The 25,294-nt window shown below is 43.3% G+C and overlaps 1 protein-coding gene across 1 annotated transcript in view; it reads left to right on the top strand.

Moving 5' to 3' along the window:
* Positions 1-24,439, top strand: part of LOC137544401 (pancreatic secretory granule membrane major glycoprotein GP2-like) — a 90,140-nt gene extending 65,701 nt beyond the window's left edge. Inside the window, exons 3-12 of the mRNA XM_068265469.1 lie at positions 2,322-2,345; positions 8,484-8,675; positions 8,788-8,889; positions 9,626-9,846; positions 12,291-12,451; positions 12,569-12,811; positions 16,113-16,269; positions 16,389-16,452; positions 20,822-20,851; positions 24,143-24,439. Coding sequence (XP_068121570.1) covers positions 2,322-2,345; positions 8,484-8,675; positions 8,788-8,889; positions 9,626-9,846; positions 12,291-12,451; positions 12,569-12,811; positions 16,113-16,269; positions 16,389-16,452; positions 20,822-20,851; positions 24,143-24,204 — 1,256 coding nt within the window. The 3' untranslated portion in view covers positions 24,205-24,439. The remainder of the gene's footprint in view (positions 1-2,321; positions 2,346-8,483; positions 8,676-8,787; positions 8,890-9,625; positions 9,847-12,290; positions 12,452-12,568; positions 12,812-16,112; positions 16,270-16,388; positions 16,453-20,821; positions 20,852-24,142) is intronic.
* Positions 24,440-25,294: the final 855 nt, after the last annotated feature.

The following is a 25,294-nucleotide window of genomic DNA, read 5'->3' as shown; positions in this document are numbered from 1 at the left end:
CTGAAAATAATTTTATAGTACTTTTAAACCGACTTCTGGTACTTTTTCATTTGAAAAGTGATTTTTACATTTTTTTTAATTGAATAAAGGCCCGTGCCTCATATGCATTTAACTTATTCTTCTGAGATATCTCCTAGGAGATAATTTTCATATTCTCTTTAAAATAACTCTTAAGCATTTCACAATTTAAAAAGTACTTAAAAGTTGGGGGGAAAGTACTTTAGTATTTTAAATATTTTCTTTCTTGCTGGTGGTTTAAAAGGCATTTTATGCAATTATTTATTTTCTCCTAAGTTTTCTTCAAGGTGATATTATCCCACCTTGTAAATACAATGTTTTTAAACAACCAGCACTCAAGAAAATAATCAAAATAATTTTGATAGTACTTTTTCATCTAATTTTTGATACTTTTTCAATTGCAAAATGCTGAAAAGTTATTTTAACCACCCTGGCGTTCTATTAAAATCGCCAGGGTGGCGGTGCAGCAGTTTTTTTTAAAAAAATCATGTAGCTAGCCTTGCACTAGCTACATGATAGCCGCTATGCCTCCGGCGATCAGAGCAAACAGGAAATCCCGTTCAGAACGGGATTTCCTGTTTGGCTTCCCCCGTCGCCATGGCGACGATCGGGATGACGTCATCTACATCATCTACGTCATGGCGTCGGAGGGAGTCCCGATCCACCCCATAGCGCAGCCTGGCGGTGATTGGCCAGGCTGCGCAGGGGGTCTTGGGGGGGGGGCTGTAACGCAGTGGGTAGCGGCACATTGGCAGCGGCGATCGATCACAACACGCAGCTAGCAAAGTGCTAGCTGCGTGTTTTAAAAAGAAAATTGTAAAAATCGGCCCACCAGGGCCTGAGCAATGCACCACGGCGGTAATGGACGAGCTGAGCTCATCATTACCACCAAGGTGGTTAAAAAGAAATTGAAAATTATCGCCTAGGAGAAAACTCAGGAGAAAAGTGAATTGCATTTGGGTACAGGTGTTGCTTATAGTGGCTCTGAATAATGTGGGATGCTGATAATAAAGATAAGGAAATTTGATCTGATTACACAATATAAATTTAAAGATAAAGTCATAAAAGTAACTTTAGAGAGCAGCAGAATATTAGGGCAGAATCCAACCATCTTCAGGGTTCTCCCAACAGCAAATAGTAACTGTAATTAGAATTCAGTACGTTCAATGAAGTTGCCAGCATCTAGGTTCTATTGACTAGTTCTAGTGACTAGTTACCAGTACTAGCAATTACTCACAGCAACCAGTTGATATGAATAATATTGGTAAAAATCCATCTGCCAATATGACATGGCTTTTACCCCTACACATAAGGTTATCATCGAGTATGATCAAACATAGCCAGACTATTTATCTCATGTTTATAGTTACTTAAGCTTTATGTACTAGATAATGATGATTGAATTAATCATAACCCTATTATAATGGTTGCTTACAAGTAGTCTTATTAGTGAAATTCAGCAAGGCAAGAAAAGATTATATTTAGTATCTTTAATCATGCACATTTACATTACACTATAATTGAAAAGTATAAAATGGCATATCACAATGTAAAAGAAAAAAAAAACACCAAGAAGCCATTCCAATAGTTTGAAAAGTTTAGCCACCCACTAAAGTGGTATTATGATGTGGAAATCCCCTGTAATATACACTGATTTGATGATGTTAGTTGCCACAATGGCTGCTGTTTACAAGCATTGATCCATACAAATCCTCTGTTTTGGTCGCAGACTACATGACCGCTCCCTGATTAGGTGACATTCTTGGAGGATCACTGAGCAGGTCTGCTCTAAGACAGGACAACAGTCAGTTTGTCATGCAGTCTAAAGACAAGTAAAATCCCTTTGCTTTCCAACAATGGGGGGAATATGTGTGTGTTGTAATACAATACGTCAGCAAAGCATGTCAAGCTGTAAATAACTTGTTTTCAAATGGTGTATTAGGGCTGACTGGGAGTGATTTACCAATGATAAGTTAAGCAAAACTGTGTTCTCTTTAAAAGGGTTCTGTGTAGCCTATTAAAAACAAAAACCTGACACTTTAGCTGGGACTTCTATCGGCCCCCTGCAGCTGTAATGTCCTGCGCCATCCTCCTATGATTCTCTGTTAGCCACCACCGGTCCTGGTCTAATTCTTCCTGAATTAGAACTGTCGCTGCCCCTTTAACCCCTTTAAGCGTACAGTCATGTATAGAGGACTTTAAAAAACAAGTGCTAACAGTTAGTAGTTTGCAATAAAAATTCACAATATTACAAAGAACCTGCATTTATCTAGATTTTGTTTTCTTGTTTTCTCTTTCTTTAGGAGATGCTGCTTACACGTGCTATGGTAAGTATTCAGCTTTTGTATATTCAGTGCATTTATACTATATGTAGCATGACAAGGTATACATACATTATACAATATTTTAGTAGATTAGATGTTACACTCATTAAATTTACAAAACGTAATGCTCTTTTTATATCAAGTATTTGGAAAGAGCTGATATTTTTGTGATCCATTAAAGAAGGGGCTATGGGCAGGAACATTATGTGATTAGCCTCTTTACAACTTTGTACTGCATCAAAGCACAAAGCTACCAGTGGAAGAGGTGCAAACAATATTATATCAATATATTCTTGCTGGGGTCTGTTTTACTATCAAGTGGTGCAAGGCGGTTGTCCAGGGAAACAACTGATAACATGACATATCAACAATATCAACAATTTACCTGGCCTAGTACAAAAGACATATAGCCAGATAAGAAATGTAGGTAACTGATGTCATCCATGGAATGGTCAGGAGAATAAATTCTAGGGCATGAAGCCCTGCAGTAGCCTGAAATCCTGTTGTTAGGGTGGTTCTGTAATGCGGTGTGCACATTGATAGATGTTAATGCAGTTACCTTAAACCTTGTACACATGCTGCCAACAATCTACTGTGCATACAACGGCCCCCAGGGGCAGGCCGAGGGCATTGTTCTCCTACTTGCCCTGCTCACTCTGTGCCACTACTTCAATCACCACCACGCCATTGGCCCTTCACCCCTCTCCATAGCAAAAGAACCCATCACTAGTCTGTACAGAATTGGGCCCCGAACAGTCGCCTTTAGGCTTGAGTCCCGATAAGAAGGTGTGAGGAGTAAATGAAAACTTTTCTGCTAACTAGAGAAAAGTTTGTATTACATAGTGTAAGGCTAGATTCACACTGTGGACACTGCATAATGTGTGTGATCTGCAATCGAAACTGGATATAAACCTTAATTCAAAGCCTGCATGCAACCAGTTAGAATAACAAGCAGGGCCGGATTTCTGGCAAGGCCACATAGGCCATGGCCTAGGGCACCAGAAATGTAGGGGTGGCTCAGTGAGGGGAAGTAAATCTGTTTTATGCAGCCATCCCTATCTACAAGGAAAGCTTTAACCTTTGAACTCTCTGTCCTGTACTTGTGTCATCCCTGCAAGTCCTGTAAGCGCTATCCTGCAGGTACACATCAGCCTAACTCACATGGAAACAAAATAGGTCCATCATTAATGAGATGGCAAACATAACATAAAAGAAGTTAAGGAAAACATAACTTATAATCTATATGCATATTACTGAAATAGCTATTGTCTGTGACATCCAATGATAGAAAGTAAGTAGATTTCTCATTGGGGCACACAGAAACAACAACCATACAGATGGTATACTGTAGTTGGCCTTGGGCGGTAAAAAGTACAAATCCAGCCCTGATAACAAGACATTACAACGATGTAAGCAGGCTCGTAGAATTGTATGGGCAGTAAGCTGACATGCACAATGATTCTGCACCACTACTGATAGAGTGTGAAAAGACCCTTCAGCTAAATAGTTTGTTATGCTTTTATAAAGACAAAAGAATGATAGCAAGTTTTCACCATATTAATCTCATTTGAAAAGTGAGCATGTTAGCAGAGATTTAAATATGCAAAACACTTATTTTTAACACAGGAAGCATACAATGACCTCGGCAGTACCATAGCCTGCAATGTTAATTGCAGCTATAGTGAGCTGGGCTGCTTAGAGTCTTCACCACTCTGCAATAGATTAGGCAAGACTCGGCAACCGAAGGTGCAACAGTATTACAATCGACAAGCAGACACCATAGATTAGTAAGTAAGGTTACTGTTAGGTGTAGGGGTAGGAAGGTTTATGTAAGGTGTAATGGCCAGTGGCATAGGGGATGCAGAGGTTGCGACCACACTGGGGCCCTTGGACCAGGAGAACCCATTAGGGACCCTCCTTCATCCATCTTAACAGCATTTCATTGGTGCTATGGTAGAATGAACACATCTGGATGTGCATTGAATAGTACTAATCCATAACCAACTGTTTCCTTACTCAACTTACACCTCTTTGACATTAAAACTGTCTTTGGTAGCTTTTGTGGCTTCATATCATTAGAGCGGCAGTAAGGTTAGTGTTATGTGTAGCGGCAGTGAGGTAAGTATTAGGTGTAGCGACAGGTAGGTTAATGTTATGTGTAGCGGCAGTTAGGTAAGTATTAGGTGTAGCGACAGGGAGGTTAGTGTTAGGTGTAGTGGCAGTGAAGTTAGTGTTAGGTGTAGTGGCAGTGAGGTTAGTGAAAGGTGTAGCGGCAGTGAGGTCAGTGTTAAGTGGAGCAGGAGTGAGGTTTGTGTTAGGTGTAGCAGCAGTGAGGTTAGCGTTAGGTGTTATTGGGAAAAAGCATTATATTACTCCTAATTGGTACACTTGTGGGAGTATCAAATATTGGTGAAATGGTTAATCAACCCATATCAGAATAGTTAATCAAAGAAAGAAAAAAGACTCCCTAATCAGTAGCCAGACTTGTAGATCTCATGAGTTTGGCTACTAAATGGGGAGTCTTTTTTTCTTTCTTTATTAGTTTTAGGTGTAGCAACAGTGAGCTTAGTGTTAGGTGTAGCGGTAGTGAGGATAGTGTTAGGTGTAGGGACAGTGAGGCAGTGGCGTACCTAGGGTATTTGGCACCCGGTGCTGATTATCCACAGACACCCCTCCCCCCCCCCCCCAATCAGGAAGATAACGTGCGGCGCGCTTAGCCGAAAAATGGGGCTACATTGTGCGGCTGTGCTGAAAAATGGGTGTGGTCATGGTCGAAAATGTGGGTGTGGTCACGGGTGGAGACAAATTTACATGAACTTACCAATGGTGGGACATTAGATTAGGACAGTGGTGGCGAACCTTTTGGAGGCCGAGTGCCCAAACTGCAACCCAAAAGTCACTTATCTATTGCAAAGTGGCAACAGCAGTTTAAACTAAATACAAACATTTTAACTCATACGTGAACATTATGGAAAATCCAAGTTGAAAATAAACTGTGAAGATAAACAATTTCATCCATCCTATTCCTGAAAAATGTATTGTTTTAGAAACCCCCTCCCCCCAGTTTTAATTTTCTGTTTTAAAAAGCTAAAAAAGTAGATTATGATTCAGCTTTTCCCATAGTCTCACAGTTAGCAATCATGAGGCCCCCAACAAGACAAATTCAGCAATCATGAGGACCCCAACAAGTCAAATTCAGCAATCATGAGGCCCCCAACAAAACAAATTCAGAAATCTTGAGGCACCCAACAAATCATGAGGCCCCCAACAAGACAAATTCAGCAATCATGAGGCCACCAACAAGACAAATTCAGCAATCATGAGGCCACCAACAAGACAAATTCAGCAGTCATAAGGCACATACATAGATAGCATTTCACATAAATGGGCAGAATGCCCCCTTAATATGGTAGACACCTCTCACCTGGCTTCTGAATTCTCCTCTACTGGCTGCTGTGCCTGGCTGGCAATACTGTGTGGACTGAAAGGCCTGGCAGTGATGCTGTGGCCTGGCTGGCGGTGATGCTGTGGCCTGACTGGCGGTGATGCTGTGGCCTGACTGGCGGTGATGCTGTGGCTGGGCTGGCTGGCGGTGATACTGTGGCTGGCCTGGCTGGCGGTGATGCTGTGGCTGTGCCTGGCTGGTTGAAGTAAATGCTGGCCTGACTGGGGGTGATGCTGTGGCCTTTTTGCCAGCGATTCTGGGCTGGTTGGCTGGTGGTGATGTTGGGCTGGCTGGCCTAGATAGTTTAGGTAGTGAAAGGTGCCCCCTAGTTTAGGTAGCGCCAGGAGCCAGTGTAGGTAGTATAGTAGTCCCCAGTACAGCTAGTATAGTGGCCCCCAGTACAGCTAGTATAGTTTCCCCCAGCCAGTATAGCTAGTATAGTTGCCCCCAGTAAGTATAGCTAGTATAGTTGCCCCCAGCCAGTATAGCTAGTATAGTTGCCCCCAGCCAGTATAGCTAGTATAGTTGCCCCCAGCCAGTATAGCTAGTATAGTTGCCCCCAGCCAGTATAGCTAGTATAGTTGCCCCCAGTAAGTATAGCTAGTTTAGTTGCCCCCAGTAAGTGTAGCTAGTATAGTTGCCCCCCGCCAGTATAGTTGCCCCCAGCCAGTATAGCTAGTATAGTTGCCCCCAGTAAGTATAGCTAGTATAGTTGCCCCCCGCCAGTATAGCTAGTATAGTTGCCCCCCGCCAGTATAGTTGCCCCCAGTAAGTATAGCTAGTATAGTTGCCCCCAGTAAGTATAGCTAGTATAGTTGCCCCCAGTAAGTATAGCTAGTATAGTTGCCCCCAGTAAGTATAGCTAGTGTAGTTGCCCCCCGCCAGTATAGTTGCTCCCAGCCAGTATAGTTGCCCCAAGTAAGTATAGCTAGTATAGTTGCCCCCAGCCAGTATAGTTGCCCCCAGCCAGTATAGTTGCCCCCAGTATAGCTAGTATAGTTGCCCCCAGCCAGTATAGTTGCCCCCAGTATAGCTAGTATAGTTGCCCCCAGCCAGTATAGTTGCCCCCAGTAAATATAGCTAGTATAGTTGCCCCCAGTAAGTATAGCTAGTATAGTTGCCCCAGTATAGCTAGTATAGTTGCCCCCATTAAGTATAGCTAGTATAGTTGCCCCCAGTATAGCTAGTATAGTTGCCCCAAGACGGGTTAAAGCAGCGCTAGAATGAGGGGCAGTGGGGGCAGCGGTAGGGAGGGGGGAAATTTCCCCGCTCCCTCACCTGGGACCCCTCCTTCTGCCTCTCTCCCCCTCCATAGCTAACTGTCGGGAAGTGCGGGGCGGCCGGAGGCGTGCTAAGAATTACTCACCTCATTTCCGCATTCCAAGCGTGGAGCGCAGCGTCATGTCGTTACAGGTCTCCGCCTTCAATGCCGCCCACTGTGCTTCTACTAATCAGGAAGCACAGTGGGCGGCATTGAAGGCTGAGACCTGTAACGACATGACGCTGTGGCTGCGCTCCACGCTTGGAACGCGGAAATGAGGTGAGTAATTCTTAGCACGCCTCCGGCCGCCCCACACTTCCCGACAGTTAGCTATGGAGGGGGAGAGAGGCAGAAGGATGGGTCCCAGGTGAGGGAGGGGGGGGGGATATTTCCCCCCTCCCCACCGCTGCCCCCACTGCCCCTCCTTCTAGCGCTGCTTTCACCCTCCTGCTGTGCTGCTGGGGGGGGGTCGTGGTGACACCCCCCTGGGTGTCTGAAACCCGGTGCGCCCCGCCCCCCTGCGCCCTATGATAGGGACGCTACTGCAGTGAGGTTAGTGTTAGGTGTAGAGGCAATAAGGTTAGAGTTAGGTATAGCAGCATTGAGGTTAGTGTTAGGTGTAGGGAGTAGGGACAGCGAGGTTAGTGTTAGGTGTAGCAGCAATGAGGTTAGTGTTAGGTGTAGAGGCAATAAGGTTAGCGTTAGGTATAGCAGCATTGAGGTTAGTGTTAGGTGTAGCAGAAGTGAGGTGAAAGTTAGGTGTAGCAGAAGTGAGGTTAGTGTTGGGTGTAGTGGCAGTGAGGTTAGTGTTAAGTGTAGAGGCAATTAGGTTAGTGTTAGGTATAGCAGCAGTGAGGTTAGTGTTAGGTGTAGCAGAAGTGAGGTTGATGTTAGGAGTAGTGGCAGTGAAGTTAGTGTTAAGTGTAGGGGCAGTGAGGTTAGCGACAGTAAGGTCTGTGCTAGCTATTGAGAATAGAAAGGCTAGTGGCTGGATGGTGTAATGGTTAAGGACTCTGCCTCTGACACAGGAGACCAGGGTTCGAATCTCGGCTCTGCCTGTTCAGTAAGCCAGCACCTATTCAGTAGGAGACCTTGGACCAGTCTCCCTAACACTACTACTGCCTATAGAGCGCATCCTAGTGGCTGCAGCTCTGGCGCTTTGAGTCCGCCAGGAGAAAAGCGCGATATAAGTGTTCTGTGTTTGTTTGTAGTGTGAGAGGTAAAGAATAGGATAGTTTAGGATCATCGTGTGACATGAGCTAAGTGCTCCATAGAATAATATTGATAATAAAAAAAGCATAGATATTACTATCGGCAGCTCACACCAAACTCATTAGCATCTATGCTAAATGTACTGGTAAATATGGTATGTAGACTGTACTTACTTCAGAGAAATACTTCAGTGCTTCAACCATCTATAATATGTATTTCATAGGTCCAGTAGCTGCAACAGATCCACCCCTTTGTTCCTCATGTGGTGGCGGAACCTGCACACCAGACAATGGATGTTCTTGCAACAATGATGGTGTTACAACCTGTGTTCCAACAACTGAATGCACAACTATCGGCACCAATATATGTTGCCCTTCAGGTTACTATTGGTCATCAGGTAACCCCTGCTGCACATGTAAGTAGAGTCATAAAGTTCATCACAGTATTTTTTGATGGAAATTGCCTTCCTAAAATGGCAATAAGTCTTCTTTCTTATAATTATGACACATCACCTTTATCTATTGTAGCTACTGTGATCTGCAACCCTTCCTGTAAAGTTGATGAGACATGTTCAAGCATCAGCAGTGTAGCCACTTGTGTCTGTAATACTACATACTACAGTAGTCTGAGTAAGTATTAAAAAAGATTGTGCTAGTTTATACTAGTTTGTTTAGTTTATTATCTGCTTTAGCACATTGCTGATTAAAGCTAAGACTCAAGAAGTGACTATGATTACTTTGATCTTTAGGTATTTACCTGTTTATATATATATTTTTTTCCACTATGAAGATTAAATGTAATAGACATTACAATGCACTAGAGCATACATGTCAACTCTTGCAGAAAGAGCCATTCAATCTGGGCCCCAGTGGTTTCCCCGCATTGCATTATGGTTGGCTCCTTGTCTAGACCACCAGGGAAGCTATATTGGAGGTGAAGCCCTAGATCACCAGGGAAGCCATATGGGGAGGGAGGGGGAAAGGTGTTCAAGTTTTACTGCTGGCAGCTATTTCCCACAATGCAATGAGGTTCACAGACAGGAAACTGCCAGGATCATGGCCCTCACAGTTTCCTGTGGGACAGGTTTCACCACAATATCAGCCATACAGCGCCCCCTGATGATCTGTTTGTGAAAAGGAATAGATTTCTCATGTAAAATGGGGTATCTGCTACTGATTAGGATGAAGTTCAATTCTTGGTTATGGTTTCACTTTAAATTTTTCTTTATAGACGTTTTGCTTAACCAGGTTAAGGATTGTAATGGATATATATTGTCATGTAAACAGATGAGTTGAATGATTGTTCCATGAAGCAACACATCTAATATAGTTATGTATATATTGTTATATATTTTTTTCCTTTTAGATACCTCATCTCTGTCTCCTTCAATAGTATGTAATTCGAGTCTAATTACGGTTTCTCTCAGTAAATGCATGCTGGAATCATTGGGATATGATTCAGGTAGTTTTACTCTGAACGACAACTCGACTGCTTGCACTAACGCCTACCCACAGTCCCTTAATGGCATTACCATGGAAACCATCCAGGTTCTACCACAGACAGGATGGTGTGGAAATAATGTGTCCGTAAGTGGATTATGTACATTTCTTTACTTTCATGTGTATAAATGGCAACACCAAGACAGAAAGATAGCCTTTATTGCAAACATTGCTCACTGCTATTAATAGAAGAACATGAACCGTGCAGTGACTGCATCTTTTATTGTATGTGGTTAGAGACTAGCTTTTTCTTCAGAAATCAAAGACTTGGCGTGATTTTGTTAATGCTCAGTCCTCTTTAATGGACATTTGTGTTTACTTTAAACATCAACATGTGTGCAGGGAAAGTGCCTGTTCTTTAAAGGGACACATAAGTCAAACAAAAAAATGAGTTTTACTCACCTAGGGCTTCCAATAGCCCCCTGCAGCTGTCCGGTGCCCTCGCCGTCTCCCTCCGATCCTCCTGGCCCCGCCGGCAGCCACTTCCTGTTTCAGTGACAGGAGCTGACAGGCTGGGGACGCGAGTGAATCTTCGCGTTCCCAGACACATTAGCACCCTCTATGCTGCTATATGGTATATGATATATGCTATAGCAGCATAGTTGGCGCTATTGTGGCCAGGAACGCGAAGATTCACTCGCGTCCCCAGCCTGTCAGCTCCTGTCACCGAAACAGGAAGTGGCTGCCAGCGGGGCCAGGAGGATCGGAGGGAGACGGCGAGGGCACCGGACAGCTGCAGGGAGCTATTGGAAGCCCCAGGTGAGTAAAACTCATTTTTTTTGTTTGACTTAAGTGTCCCTTTAAGTCCCATTCCCTTCACCCACCCATCTCCCACAGCCCAAACTGCATTAGTGCTGACTATGCCCCATCAAGCTTATACCCCAGAGTATGGGTGGGTGGGGCCTGGTCTTTGACATATTAGTTGCTTTCACCTCCCCAGCCAAGACTGTAGCACTCTTCTAGAACTTCCGGTACCACTTCCTGTGGTTCTGGCTGCCATAGACTAACACTGGCTTGTGTGTTATGATCTGAAGGAAACTTATAATTAGTCTATGAAAGCTGGACTGCTGGAAGATGTGCTGAAACAGAAGAGGTGCTGTGGTCCTGACTCCTGACTACAGGTGAGACAGCAACGAATGCAGCAAAGATCAGGCCCAACCCTCTCTCCCTATGGAAACATGGTGGCGCAGTGCTGTGGCTCGTTAGGCTTGGTTCCCACTTGCGACAGATCAAAGTAGCCTGTTCGGATTGGAGCAGACCAGATCAGTGCTCGCATCTCTCCGGTTTCTCATCTCATTTGAGTCCAGAACGGATGCATTTTCACCATGGGTTTCTCTGTGAAACGCATCGATTATCTGGTAAATATGCCTCAGGCTGGGACTTTGCTTTTAGTTTACTGCAATGCAGCAAATGGACCTGTTTTGAAAAGCTAGTGGAAGCAAACCCTATTTTCTGCATTGGATCTGTTTCCTGCTTTTTGCCGCTCTGCAGAAAACATAGCCAGTGGGTACATTTTCTGTGCAAGTGGGAACCAAGCCTAAGACCCCTGGGGAACTGGTCATATACAGTTTTGTTTTATTTTATTTCACTACATTTTTTGTACAACAAGCATTTTTTTTTTAGACGTAAGATCCACATACATGCTTGTCTCTTGATCTGGGGCTTTAGTGTTGAGATATGTCAGCTGAACAATGGGGCAAGCTAATTTGACACCCACAGCCATAGGTGGCCAGCTGACTGAGTAAAGCACTAGTTTAGTTTCATTTCTTTATGAATTCAATTAATACAAGTTTTAGGTGGCAAAAAATTGCATTTCAAATGTAGCAAAAACACATTTTTTTTTTCCAATAAAAAGTCCATTTACCTGTTGCAGTGGATTTCTGATGCCCAGCTACTCCTCAATGCTAACACATGTATGCCTTTTTATCCCTTTACCCTACAGCAGTAAGAGATCAGCCCCCATCCAGTCTCATGGTAACTGCAGTTATGTGGACTTTGCAACAGGGGAGTGGTTCCAACTGCAGTCTCCACTGCAGCCCGGCCCACCTAGTTACTGACAATCTAGCCATAGCCCTTCCACTCCCCCTGTTAGATAAGGAGAGCTAAACCATGATTTAAGTTAGATAAGAAGAGCTAAACCATGATTGAAGTTAGATAAAAAGAGCTAAACCATGATTTAAGTTAGATAAGGAGAGCTAAACCATGATTGAAGTTAGATAAAGAGAGCTAAACCATGATTTAAGTTAGATAAGGAGAGCTAAACCATGATTTAAGTTAGATAAAGAGAGCTAAACCATGATTTAAGTTAAATAAGGAGAGCTAAACCATGAGTTAAGTTAGATAAGAAGAGGTAAATCATGAGTTAAGTCATTTAAGGAGAGATAAATTGTGAGTTAATAAATAAGGTGAGATAATTTAACAGAAAAGCTTTGTGAATCAGGCCCAATGTGTTTAACCCAATACGAGTGGCCAAGTAATAAAAGTCAGACAAGTCTTTTGCCATAAAATGTTATGAACATCTTCTCTTCCAGACTGACAGCTCAAAAGTCTACTATTCAAATGTTCTGCACATTGGGACTGTGACCAAGGCTAACAGTCTAATCACTGCCAGTCCTATCAATATGACTTTCTCCTGCTCCTACAACTTGTCAATGCAGACCAGCCTGGCTGCTTCTATAAGGCCTGTTTCAAAGTAAGAACAGCTTTAAAAACTGACTGCACTGTTATGAGATGATGGCTGAAAAATGATTCAACATTTATATGGACTGTATATACAGTAAATGATTGCTATTATTCTTTCTTTTCACAGCACTGTCAACCTCACAGTAAGTGGGGCAGGCTCAGTAGTAACTACAATGGCAGCATACTGGGATGCAGCCTATTCCACTCCCATCCAGAGCACTGACAATGTACCCATTGGATCAAACGTCTACCTGGGCGTATTCACAGATTTCGCTGATGTCAAAACATTTGTTTTGAGGACAGAGAGTTGTTATGCCACACCTGACAATAATGTCAATAATGTCAACAAAGTGGCCATTCTTAGCGGAGGGTAAGTTTCCTCTTTTCTTATATTAATTTTTTAAAATAAAAATTGGAAAAACAGAAAATGAGTTGTATATTTTAAGTTTATTCCTGAGTTACTTTATACACTACATTTTTTTTAGAAGATTAGAGACACCTCTTATATGAAACTAAACCAGTCTTAAGGGGCCCAACAGCAGCGGCAGCTCCACCGATTGTGATCGGTTTCAGGCTGAAATCGATTCACACTCTGGTTGCAGTAAAGGTGGCCATACGATCCCTCTCTGATCAGATTCGATCAGAGAGGGATCTATCTGTTGGTCGAATCTGATGGCAAATCGACCAGTGTATGGCCAGCTTAACAGTGACGTAGAGTGATGTAACATTGCAGAGTTGCTTATATAAGGACAATGTAGTTATCACAAAAGTTAATGGGTAAGACAAGAGGCTTAAGTTACTTTGAACAAGGGTTGTCAGTGCAAGAAGAGCTGGTGCTAGCATCTCTGAAATGGATTTTCTCACCCAACAGTATCTTGGGTGTTTAGAGAGTGGCAGTTGAGAAAAAAAACAAACTTCAAGTGATAAGGACTATTCTGGTTGAAAAAGGCTGGTGAACAAGAGATGTGAAAGACGACGAGTAGCAAGCATAGTCTGCAGCAACAGAAAGGTAACAATATGACAAATTACAGCTGAAGTCAATGCAGGTGCATCACAAAGCATACTGTTTTTCAATTCACAACAAGACGGACTTTGCAAAGGATGGGCTTTAGCAGCAGGAGACCATCAATAGCATCAAGAGTGCCTTTGGTATCACAGAAAAATAGGACAAGACATCTGTTGTGGGCCCAGAAACAACAAAATTGGTCACTCAAGGACTGGAAAAACGTAGCCTGGTCCGATGAATCTCGTTTCCTGCTCCATCATGCAGATGGCAGGATCAGAACAGGAAGCAAAAAGCACCAATTATTGGAATCCTCCTGCCAAATTACAACTCTTCAAGCTGGTGGCAGTGGAATTATGGTGTGGGGAATGTTTCCCTGGGGTACACTGTGGACACAACTTGATATCTGTGGACACAACTCTGAACAGCACAGCTTACCTCAACATTGTTGCCAATTACATCCACTTGTTTATGGCTATTTTCCCTTAAGGTGGCCACACACAATACAATAAAATGCTGCGATTTTACGGGAATTCGATAAAAACGATCAGATTTTCCCAAAAAATCAAAAGCTTTTTTTTTATTTGCGCAAGAAATCCGATCAGATTTCCCGTTTTTATTCGATAAAAGTCTATCAGGAGTGCTGGATTTTTCTGTACAATTTTTATGAAAATTTAATGGTGTGTGGTAGAATGTCAATTTCCTTATATATACTTCCAAGCAATTTTCTCAGCTTTTTTAATCATTTTTTTCATAATTGGGTAAAAATTGACCACACGTGTGTAGTACATTGGTCAGATTTGTTAAATGTTACAATCAGTAAGAATAATTGATTTCAATTCTTGAATTGAAAAGATATTTTAAAAATTGTATGGTGTGTGGCCACCTTTATGAAGATGGTCACTTTCAGCAGGACAATGCACCTTGCCCCTGTGCTTGATCGTTCTCAAATTGGTTTGAGAAACGACAATCAGAGTTTAACCTGCTCAGTCCCCTGACGCCAAACCTATTGAGCATTTGTGGGACGAAGTGGAAACATCACTTCAAAGCTTGAAAACGCAACCATCCAATCTGACCCAACTTAGAGCCGCCATTATGTCAACATGGGCCAACATTCCACAGCATGGTATCAGCATCTTGTTGAGGTCATGCCACAAAGAATATTGGTTGGTTGTGACCAACTTGTTAATAGAGGTTGCCTCTAATGTTTTGGCCACTTAGTGTAATAGTGTGATCTGACTTTCAACACAACTTATGTAACAAAAAATAGTATGATATGTATCAGCACTACATATGACAAAGACAAGACAAATAACATTTATATTGCGCTTTTCTCCTGGCGAACTCAAAGTGCCAGAGCTGCAGCCACTAGGACACACTCTATAGGCAGTAGCAGTGTTACACCAGCCAGCCACATTTGGTAGTTTAATATCAAGGATTATCTTTATATATTAGTCTACAGCCAGCTATGAACATTACAGTGACGGCATACTTCTGTCTTGTTAGGGTCCTCACTTGATGACCTCATCAAGTGGGGGCCCTTAGAGGAAACCTAAACTGAGAAGTATATGGATTTTTCTTTTAAAATATTACCAGTTGCCTGGCTCTCCTGCTAATTCTGTGTCTCTAATACTTTTAGCCACAGCCCCTCAACAAGCATGCAGATCGGATGCTCTGACTGAATTCAGACTGGATTAGCTGCATGCTTGTTTCAGGTGTATGATTTAGCCACTATTGCAGCTAAATAGATCAGCAGGACTGCCAGGCAACTGGTATTGTTTAAAAGGAAACATCCATATCCCTCTCAGTTAAGGTTCCATTTAAAGATACAGGATAATGCCATCACTGTAATGTAGAACACAGCTGCTATCAGCTACTGTTTGAATCTTACATGGGAGGGTGGGAGGGAGAGAAGGGACAGAAGTGGAAGGCACAGCATCAGAAGGGAAGAGCAGGGTAGTACAGGACTTCTGATCTGAGGAAGAACAGTTGCCAGGGTCTGGCAGTGCATGGGCCCCTGCAGAAGTCGGGGGCCCTGGGGAAATTGCCCCCTTTTGCCTCTATGGCAGTACTGACTCTGGGTACATGCTGTAGTAATGTTTAAAAAAATTCACCTCCTTTTACTCTCTAGTCCTTTTCAGCAGTATGAGCAAAGATAAATCGCTGCATCCACGCAGCTGAATGATGTATTTAACCCCCCCCCCCCCCAAATCCCCGGGCCAAAATCCTCCGGTACTTCCTGGTAGAGGCAGAGCTTTGGGCTGTAGCTCTGCCGCTGCTTGCGTCAATCTCCGCTGATTGCCGACTCTCCCGCCCCTCTCAGTCGTCTTTCACTGAGAGGGTCGGGGAGAGGCGGCGATCAACGCAGATTAATTGGACTGGAGGCAGAGCTACAGCTCAAAGCTCTGCCTCCCCTGAGCAGCAAAATTCATGACTTAGAAAGTCGTGGAATTTTGCCCTGGGATTTTGGGGGTTAATACATCGTTCAGCCGCGTGGATGCGGTAATTTATCTTTGCTCATACTGCTAAAGAGGAATAGAGAGTAAAATGAGATAATTTTATTCGCTTCAGACTCTCTTTGAGAGTAGGTAAGCAAAAAAATGGGGTATGTCTTAATGATTGATAAGCAGTCCAACTCTTTTAATTCAAAATATATGTTAATCCACAGGTGTCCTGCTAACCAAGGAGTCAGTGCCCAGGTCCAGTCCAATGGACAATCTCTTGAAGACAGAGTCCAGTTTAGCTCATTTGCATTTCAAGGGCAGGCGTTGGTTTACATCACCTGTACTGTACGACTGTGTAGCACAAATGCGACCTGCACCGGGGTAAGACACGGATCTGCTCAGTTAATATATATGCATATAAATGTCCCATCTTATGATAGCCTTTCTTATGGCATTGCTACATTAGGTAGACCATAAGTTAACATGTATTTCCGTTACAGTGTAATGCTGCTCGTTCAAGTGATAATACAGAGGCTACATTACAGATCCCAATCAACTTCCTGGGTATGTATCTCTTTGAGTCCGTTGTCCGTTTATGTGAGTATTTCCATCAGACCTTTTGTTTGGTTACAAAGTTTTCAGTTCTTTTGGTCCATAATCTATGGTGCTGCTTTCGACTTTGAACACATATACTTACGCAGTACCTGCATCCCTTTTGCTTACAACGCAAACAAGATCTGGAATGAAAATTGAATACAACACAAAAAGAGCAAACCGAGAGCCCAATTTAGTGTAGTAAGTTAGTAAATGGTGGTGAATTTATATTGGTGGATTACCTCAAAGGCCACCACTGTATCAGCTATTGGGGAGAATAAACTCAACTCTACTCAGGTTAAGAAGTTTCTCTTTGTTGTTGGAATTTAGGAGGTAACACCTCTTCACCAAGGGGGGTTGACAATCAGTAGAATAATAGGATAACAGGGCACACACAAGGATAAAATACATTAAAAACAGTCTAAAAAGAGGTAAGGGTGGTCTTACATGCAGAAGAATGGCTCTATTGTCTTTAACTACTTGCCGACCGCTCCACGCCGATTGGCGTGAACGCGGCGGCAGCCCCAGGACCTCTCCACACCGATTGGCGTGCACGGCTTTCAATGGGGCTAGCAGGAGATTGCACGTGTATCTCCGATTGGAAGGCTCCGCCTTCAGTCTCCCAGTGGCGATCACCGCTAGGAGACTGTTAGATGGCGAAACAGCCGTCTATTAACATAGTAAATCGATGTACTGGAGACAGCCGTGTGACACGACTGTCCCCCTGGGACACAGGAGAGCGATCAGCTCTCATAGGCTGAAGCCTATGACAGCCGATCACTGTGATTGGCTGGCTGGGGGGAGGGATTTAAGAAAAAAATAAAAATGAATAAATAATAGAATGTATTTAAGAAAAAGAAAATAAATATTTACAGAAAAGAAAAAAAAGGCGTTTTGCAAGATGTACTAACTTCCTCAGGCAAAATGAGGGGGAGTATCTGTGATAAAGTGTACGTGAGCTCGCCATCCTTACCTCTTTTTATACTGTTTTTAATTATTTTTTTTATCCTTGTTGGCACCTTCGTTATCCTGTTATTCTAAGGATCTGGCATTGTCTGCCTTCATGCTATTATTTTAGGATTTCCTAAAACGTATTGGTCAGCACACCTGGAAGGTACACTTCTACTTACGACCCTTTTCCCATTGCAGGAGAAATCAGCTGGAAAGGAACATGTCCTGTCCAACTGCTCCAGCGCTATGTGGGTATTCCTTCCTGCTCAGCCTGTATTTAGCAGAGGAGGCCAGGCACTGTGTCAGATCCCAGATTCCCAATATACACATAGCCTTATTAGTAAATATTACTTCATTTTTTTCCCCTGTTACTCTTACTTGTGCAGTTTTTGGAGTTTTATAACATATACCAGCTGATGACCCGGCGTTGCCCGGGTATGTATTTGGCTGGTGTTGGCTCCTCCCACTTTTTCGAACCCTGACACACAAACACTCAATGACCAAGTTTGTGAGCTTTGGCATCAATAATTTGTATATTCCCATAGAAATTAAATAAATCAGATTGGCAGTTTGTGACTCTGCCTCTCTCCAGCATTTGAACCCCAGTCACCCAATGACCAACTGTAGCAGGTTTGAAGCATCTGCTATTAACAGTGTAAAAATGGCAGCAATTTAAATATTCCCCTTGAAAATCAACAGGTGAATTTTGGTTGGCTATTATAGGCTCCACCCACTTTCCTGAACTTCAGTCACCCACTGACCATTTGGGCAAAGTTTGAAAATCCTGCCATTAACAGTGTAAGAAGGCCTGCATTTTACATTGTCCCGGTGAAATTTGTTTTTGGCTCTGCCCACTTTTTGTAACCTGGACACATGGTCATTTAATGACCAAGTCCTTGGCATCAAGAAAAACAAATCTGATTGGCTGTGGCTCCGCCCCTTTTCTGAATTTGAACACCATTGAACCAATGACTATCTGTACCAGGTTTGAGACTTGTGTCATTAACTGCAAGAATGGCTTTTTAATATTCCCCTTGAAAATCAACAGGTGAATATTGATTGGCTTTTTTAGGATCCACCCACTTTTCTGAATATTAATCCCAGTCACCCAGTCACCAACTGTGCAATGTTAGAGAACCCTGCCATTAACAATGAAGAAGGGCTGCAGTTTACATTTTCCCATGGAAATCTGTTTTTGACTCCACACAGTTTTTGTAACCTTGACACACAGTAACAACACGCACACACACTGTACGCACACTGTACACAGACACACATACACTGTACACACACTGTACACACACAGACACCACACACACTGTACACACACACTGTACACACACACACCACACACACACACACACACACACACACACACACACACACACACACACACACACACACACACACAACACGCACACACACTGTACGCACACTGTACACAGACACACATACACTGTACACACACTGTACACACACAGACACCACACACACTGTACACACACACTGTACACACACAGACACCACACACACACTCACAGATCCTGCAAACTCTCCTCTCCTGTACATCTCCTGGTGGGTGCACTATGGCTGCTGTCTGCATGCTGTCCCGGGGAAGCTCCAGCCTCAGTTCACACTCAGTGTTGGCAGCTATGGGAGGGGGTGGGGTTAATCTGCCTGACATCAGACACAGCCTCGCAGACTTGCACCGAAGTTTTCCAGCACTTGTCAGCTGCTGAGAAGCAGCCAGCAGTACTGGTGCAGTCTGTGGAGGTCTGTACACAATAAACACAGAGTGGAGGGTAACTGTACCTGGTCCTGTTAGGATACACAGCTTCTCCACTCCTCATAAGTTGTATGTGCTGTGCAGCCAGCCAATCACCATGCGGCTTCACTCCCTGCAAGGTGATTGGCTGGCTGTATGGCTCATGCAACTGCTAAGGAAGTGGAGTGAAGGAGCTGTTGTATCATAACAGGACGAGTAAAGTATAATTACCCTCCGCATTGTTTATTATCTACCGACCACCCCCTCTCCTCCAAGCTGCAACCACCCTGACCTCCTAGCTGCCCTGCCACTGCAGCAGAGCTGCACAACATGCGGGGACACCCGGAACTATCGGGGAGACCACCTGGGGGGCCTACCAGGGTCAAGTATGAGTACACCCTCTCTAGGGCGGCTGGGGTCACCCCACCTGGTGCGGGTCGCACCCCCTGCACCACCATCACGACGCTAGTGTTGTCAGGTTCCTAGCATCAAAAATATGTGAACGGAAGCAGCTTATCCAGCAAAGAAAACTGATTGGCTATTTGTGGCCCCACCCCATTAGTGAATTTGGACCCCAGTCACCCAATGACCAACTGTAGCAAGTTTGAAGCCTCTTTCATAAACAGTGTAAGAATGGTAGCAGCTTAAATATTCTCCTTGAAAATCAATAGGTGAATTTTGATTGGCTGTTGTACGCTCCACCCACTTTCCTGAATCTTAATCTCATTCACCCAGTGACCAAGTGTGCCAAGTTTGAAAACCCTTCGATTAACAGTGTAAGAATGGCTGCAGTTTACATTTTCCCATTAACCCCCTTGCCGGTTATCCCGAGCTCAGCTCGGGGTAACCTGCGCAGGAGGATTTCTCAGGCCCCGCTGGGCCAATTTCTATCAAATAAAAAGCAGCACACGCAGCCGGCACTTTGCCAGCCCGTGAGCAGCGGCGAAAGAGGGTCCCCCCAGCCGCCCGAGCCCAGCGCAGCCGGAACAAACAGTTCCGGCCAGCGCTAAGGGCTGGATCGGAGGCGGCCATGGCGACGAGGAAAGCGAAACAAGGAAGGTCGCTCATTGCGGCCTTCCTTGTTACTTTTGATCGCCGGAGGCGATCGAAAGTGCGGATCCGGAGCGCCCTCTAGTGGGCTTTCATGCAGCCAACTTTCAGTTGGCTGCATGAAATAGTTTTTTTTTTAATTTAAAAAAAACCCTCCCGCAGCCTCCCTGGCGATTTTAATAGATTGCCAGGGAGGTTAAAAATGTATAGCTGAAATTTGATTGGCTGTTTTAGGCTCCGCCCAATTTTCCTGGATTTGTAACCTCGGTCACCAAGTGACCAACTGTGCCAACTGTGGGGACTCTGGCTTGATTATTGGGAGAATGGAAGCCTTTTTCATGTATTTCCATTGACATAAATGGGGGAAATCTGAGTTGTTGTTTGTAACTCCGCCCAGGTAATCAGGGGGGACGCGAGACCCCCAGGACATATCATCCCAGGAAGTAATGGATCTGTATACATACACACATACATACATAAATACATACATACATACACACACACATACATACATCCGATTTTATATATATATATATATATATAGATTAACTGAATGTTGAATTTTACTTTCAGATGGCTACAGCAGCTCTGCATCTACCGCAGGTGAGATTTAACAAAATAAATTTGATATATTTTATATGATTTCTCCAGTACTTTCAAGTAAATTAAAGGATACATTATGCTATGACAACCTTAAAGAGGAACTTTAGTGAAAAGGGGTAAAAAATAAATCAATAGAAGAAAGATCTAGAAATTATTGATATTTATTAGAATTCGCCATATAATTTGTTCATGTTGTTTGATCCACAATCAGCCTGCACAAAATCATCGCTACTACTGGCAGAGAGGATAAAAACTAGATAGCACCAACTGCCATTATTATAACCTCCCCCCCCCCCCCCTTGCCGATGATCTATTCAAGAAAAGGTAAAGATTTCTCATGGGATCCGATCAAATTCTGATTGGATTGGCTGGATGATGTACTGGTTAAGGGCTCTGCCTCTGACACAGGAGACCAGGGTTCAAATCCAGGGCCGGATTTAGGCCAAGGCCACCTAGGCCATGGCCTAGGGCACCACAGCAGCAAGGGCACCAAAGCAGCAGGTTAAACTGGTGCAGCATTTGCAAGCTTGCAAATGCTGCAGTGCAGGGAGATCAGGTGAGCACCTGACTGTGGTACTCTGCTGCTAGCTGCCTGTGCAGCAGCCACCTTGCTCTCTGTGCACGTTTGCATTGTGACCGGTGGCTATGGACTTGGGCAGCATTGGAGACGGAAAGAAAGAGGACGCTTCTGCACTGGAAATGAGCGTAGAAATGAGTGACACTGATGGCTGCTGCAGTGTGAAGGCGAGCTGGCTACCTATACTATAAGGTGGTGGTGGTGGGGGTAGGAAAAGGAGGGATTAAGGGAGTCATCAGGCTAGCTATACTGGAAAGAAAGGTGGGAGGGGTCATCTGGCTACATATACTCATGGCCGGATTTCTGGCAAGGCCACATAGGCCATGGCCTAGGGCACCAGATAAACAAGGGGCGGCCTGCAGACAGTGGGCATTATTTGCAGGGCATTATTTGCAAGTGTCCAAACAAATGAAAGTGGTCAGGATAACTGCACTATTAGTACCAGCTGGCATCTGCCTGTGCTGTGCTACAGGCAGCTGCAGTCCGTTAACCAAATGTTTGTGAACAGTGTGTGACTAGCAAAAAGCCAGAGTCCAATGACATAGCAGCAGCTCCAGGCAGTTACAGAAGGCCGGGTCTCACACACTTGGTGTGGGTGATGAAAGGACCAAGGGCAGCACCAGCAAATAGTACAGAATACAGAAGGCAGCCTCTCACAGTACCCATTCCTTAAATATTGATTGGCCAGCGCTGTTACCCTGGAGACAGCAGTGGGTACAGGACTCACTTTTACGTGTTGCTGACCCCACACAATGTCCAATTGTGAGCCACTTTTGACTATGTGTGTGTGGTGGAACGCTCCCACCACGCCCATCACCTTTAGATCGCTTGATTGACCAGTTCCCCCGCGTGACATGATTGATTCACTTCACGTTGCCATGGAGACCTCGGCACTAGCCCCAATAGTGGACACCATCGGCCCAAAAATGTTTGGATGGGTGTGTGTGGAGAGAGGTGGTAGGATACGGTTTCGGTTGGGGCGGCTGGTAATAGTCGGCCTTGGGCGGTAAGAAGTACAAATCCGGCCCTGTTCAAATCTCGGCTCTTCCTGTTCAGTAAGCCAGTAATTCAGTAAGGAGCTCTTTGGGCAAGACTCCCTAACACTACCTACTGCCTACTGAGTGCGCTCTAGTGGCTGCCTTGCAAGCGCTTTGAGTCCGACAGGAGAAAGGCACTATACAAAAAAAGGAATTATTCTTAAAGAGACACTGAAGCGAAAAAAAATTATGATATTATGATTTGTATGTGTAGCACAGCTAAGAAATAAAACATTAAGATCAGATACATCACTGTAATTGTTTCCAGTACAGGAAGAGTTAAGAAACTACAGTTGTTATCTCTATGTAAAAAAGCCATTAATCTCTACGACTTTCAAAGTCGTGGAGAGGGCTGTCTTCTGACTTTTATTATCTCAACTGTAAGTGAACAGTTTTCTTTTTATCTGCCAGAGGAGAGGTCATTAGTTCACAGACTGCTCTGAAATAATCATTTTGAATGCTGAGTGTTGTGTAATCTGCACATATTAGAGAATGATGCAATGTTAGAAAACACGCTACATACCTGAAAATAAAAATATGAGAATATTTTCTTTGCTGCTAATCTTCTAGTAATTATTCATAGTACACAACCAATTCATTATATCATATATTTTTTTCGCTTCAGTGTCTCTTTAATTGACCTTGCATGTCAGGCCTCAATCAACACATGTATTGTAAAATACAGCTGTATTTTCTACTTTTGTCAGCAAATTATACATGCAGGAAGGTGGGAATCTGGAAATAATTTCTATATCAAAGTTATTCATAGCTGAAAAGAAATGAATTATGAATTTCTTTGCACTTAAGTTTTAGAAACTTTCAGAAACAGTTAATTTGATAAAATCAGAATAACTGGAATCAGGTTACATAAGCAATAAGTGTAAGAGCTGAGACTTACCGTAACATTTCCACTCTTAACCTCCCTGGCATTCAGTTTATGCTGGATTTAAGTGCAAAAAGTGATCACATTAATTTGTGATCAAAGTGACTCAATTGATCCAATTAATTAATCCAGTTGTGCTCTCCCGCGTGTACACTTCTGCCCCGAGTGTGTCCCCTTCTGTCCCTTGTGTGTCCCTTCTGTCCCTCGTGTGTCCTCCTCTGCCCCATTTGTCCTCCTCTGTCTCCCATTTGTCCTCCTATCGCCCCGTCCCCCCGTTTATCCTCTGCTACTCCCCATTTGTCCTCCGCTCCTCCCTCTTACTCCCCATGTGTCCTCCTCTGCCCCCGTGTATAACTATGAGAAGCGGAAATTTGGCTTAACTAACCAACTGCTCCAGCGGCGATCACAGATCTTTCCTCTCCTTCACGGCTCCCCTAGTGTCAGCTTCTGATGATCACGTCCAGGGGTATCAGACAATACCAAAATTATTCTTCCTGCTACAGGAAGTATGTGTATATTTTCTGTAGTTGGCTGATAATATTAGCACATGCGAACCATTGGTTGTTTGTGACTAACAACAAGTTCGTTATTTTTCTCTTTCTTTCTTTTTTTTGTTTTGTTTTGTTTCATTAGCTTTAATGCAACTACAGGTAGTGATGAAAGGCATAAAAAGTAAAGCACTATAATTCATATAACTGCAATAGAGGGACCTATAAATAGCAATGATTGTACAATAACAACCCATTTGAGCTAATGCTATTTTATGTAACTCCTTGTCTCTTGGTCTTTCCTAGGTGTGTCCTGGAGCATGCTGATTGGTTCCTTTCTCATGTTTCTGTCTGTGAAGCTTTTCTGAAGAAAAACTTCTTGCAACGTGGGCTATAAATAGAACTAGTGGTCGTGGGACTTACTCATAAATAATGCTGTATTCTGTGTAATTTATTTTACTGCCGCTACATTTACCGTATATACTATGCAGGGCTATGATATTGCTTTTTAACTCTGTGAGCATACATCTGGTTCAAAATTTCCTTTACCCATCACATAGATCAAGGACTCTGTACTGTTTGTAGAAACATTATGTGTCTCAATAAACCGCCAATCCAAAGAGCATTGAAAATCTGCTTACATGTTCTGTCTTTCATCTCTTGTATAGAATAAAGTTATTTGTAATATATGATTTTGGTATCTGGCTCTTTGAGGACATTTTGTATAAGAATGTAATTGTATTGCTAAACTTATGGTACCCATACATTTATTTGACCAAAACGATCGAATCGAATGAAAATCAAAAAAGAGGGGGTTTTTTGGATCAAGAAAAACGAACGATTATCCCATTTTTTCAATAAAAATTTGATCAGACATGTTGGAAAAAATCTTTATATTTGATCTAATGGAATAATCAAACAAAAATATCTAATCAAAAAAAAAGAAAAAATTGTACCATGTATGGACACCATATGTATTACAGAATGATGTGTGTTACAAGGTGTGCTATAAAAAGCTGGTCAATAAAAATGCACCAAAATATACTGTAGTCTATGGGAAAGTAGAATTTATTATGCTTTATGTTAGTTTCTTATAGATAATCCCCAGAATCCACCCCACAGGAGCCTATAGGCACAGATGTCCTGGCACCTTCACTCTCCATGAACCTACAAACCCCTGTGGAACTGCACTGCAAGTCTGCTGGCTGTCCCAGCTGTAACTTCTTCCTTACTTCCCTTGCCCGTCATAGGTAGCTACAGATGCCCCTTAGAATTAGGTAGCCAGAAACACCCTCAATAATAAGTAGTTAGAGGTTCTCCCAAATATTAGGTAGCTAGAGGAACCTCAGTATTAGGTAGCTAGAGGTAGAGTTGTCCCGAACGGTTCGGCCGTGAACTTACTTATGCGAACATCGCTGGTTCGCGTTCGCGTTGAAACGCGAACTTTATGGCGAGTTC

The sequence above is a fragment of the Hyperolius riggenbachi genome, chromosome 2 (genome assembly GCF_040937935.1).
Source record: "Hyperolius riggenbachi isolate aHypRig1 chromosome 2, aHypRig1.pri, whole genome shotgun sequence".
NCBI classification, from domain to species: domain Eukaryota; kingdom Metazoa; phylum Chordata; class Amphibia; order Anura; family Hyperoliidae; genus Hyperolius; species Hyperolius riggenbachi.
This window is presented reverse-complemented; position numbering and strand designations above follow the sequence as displayed.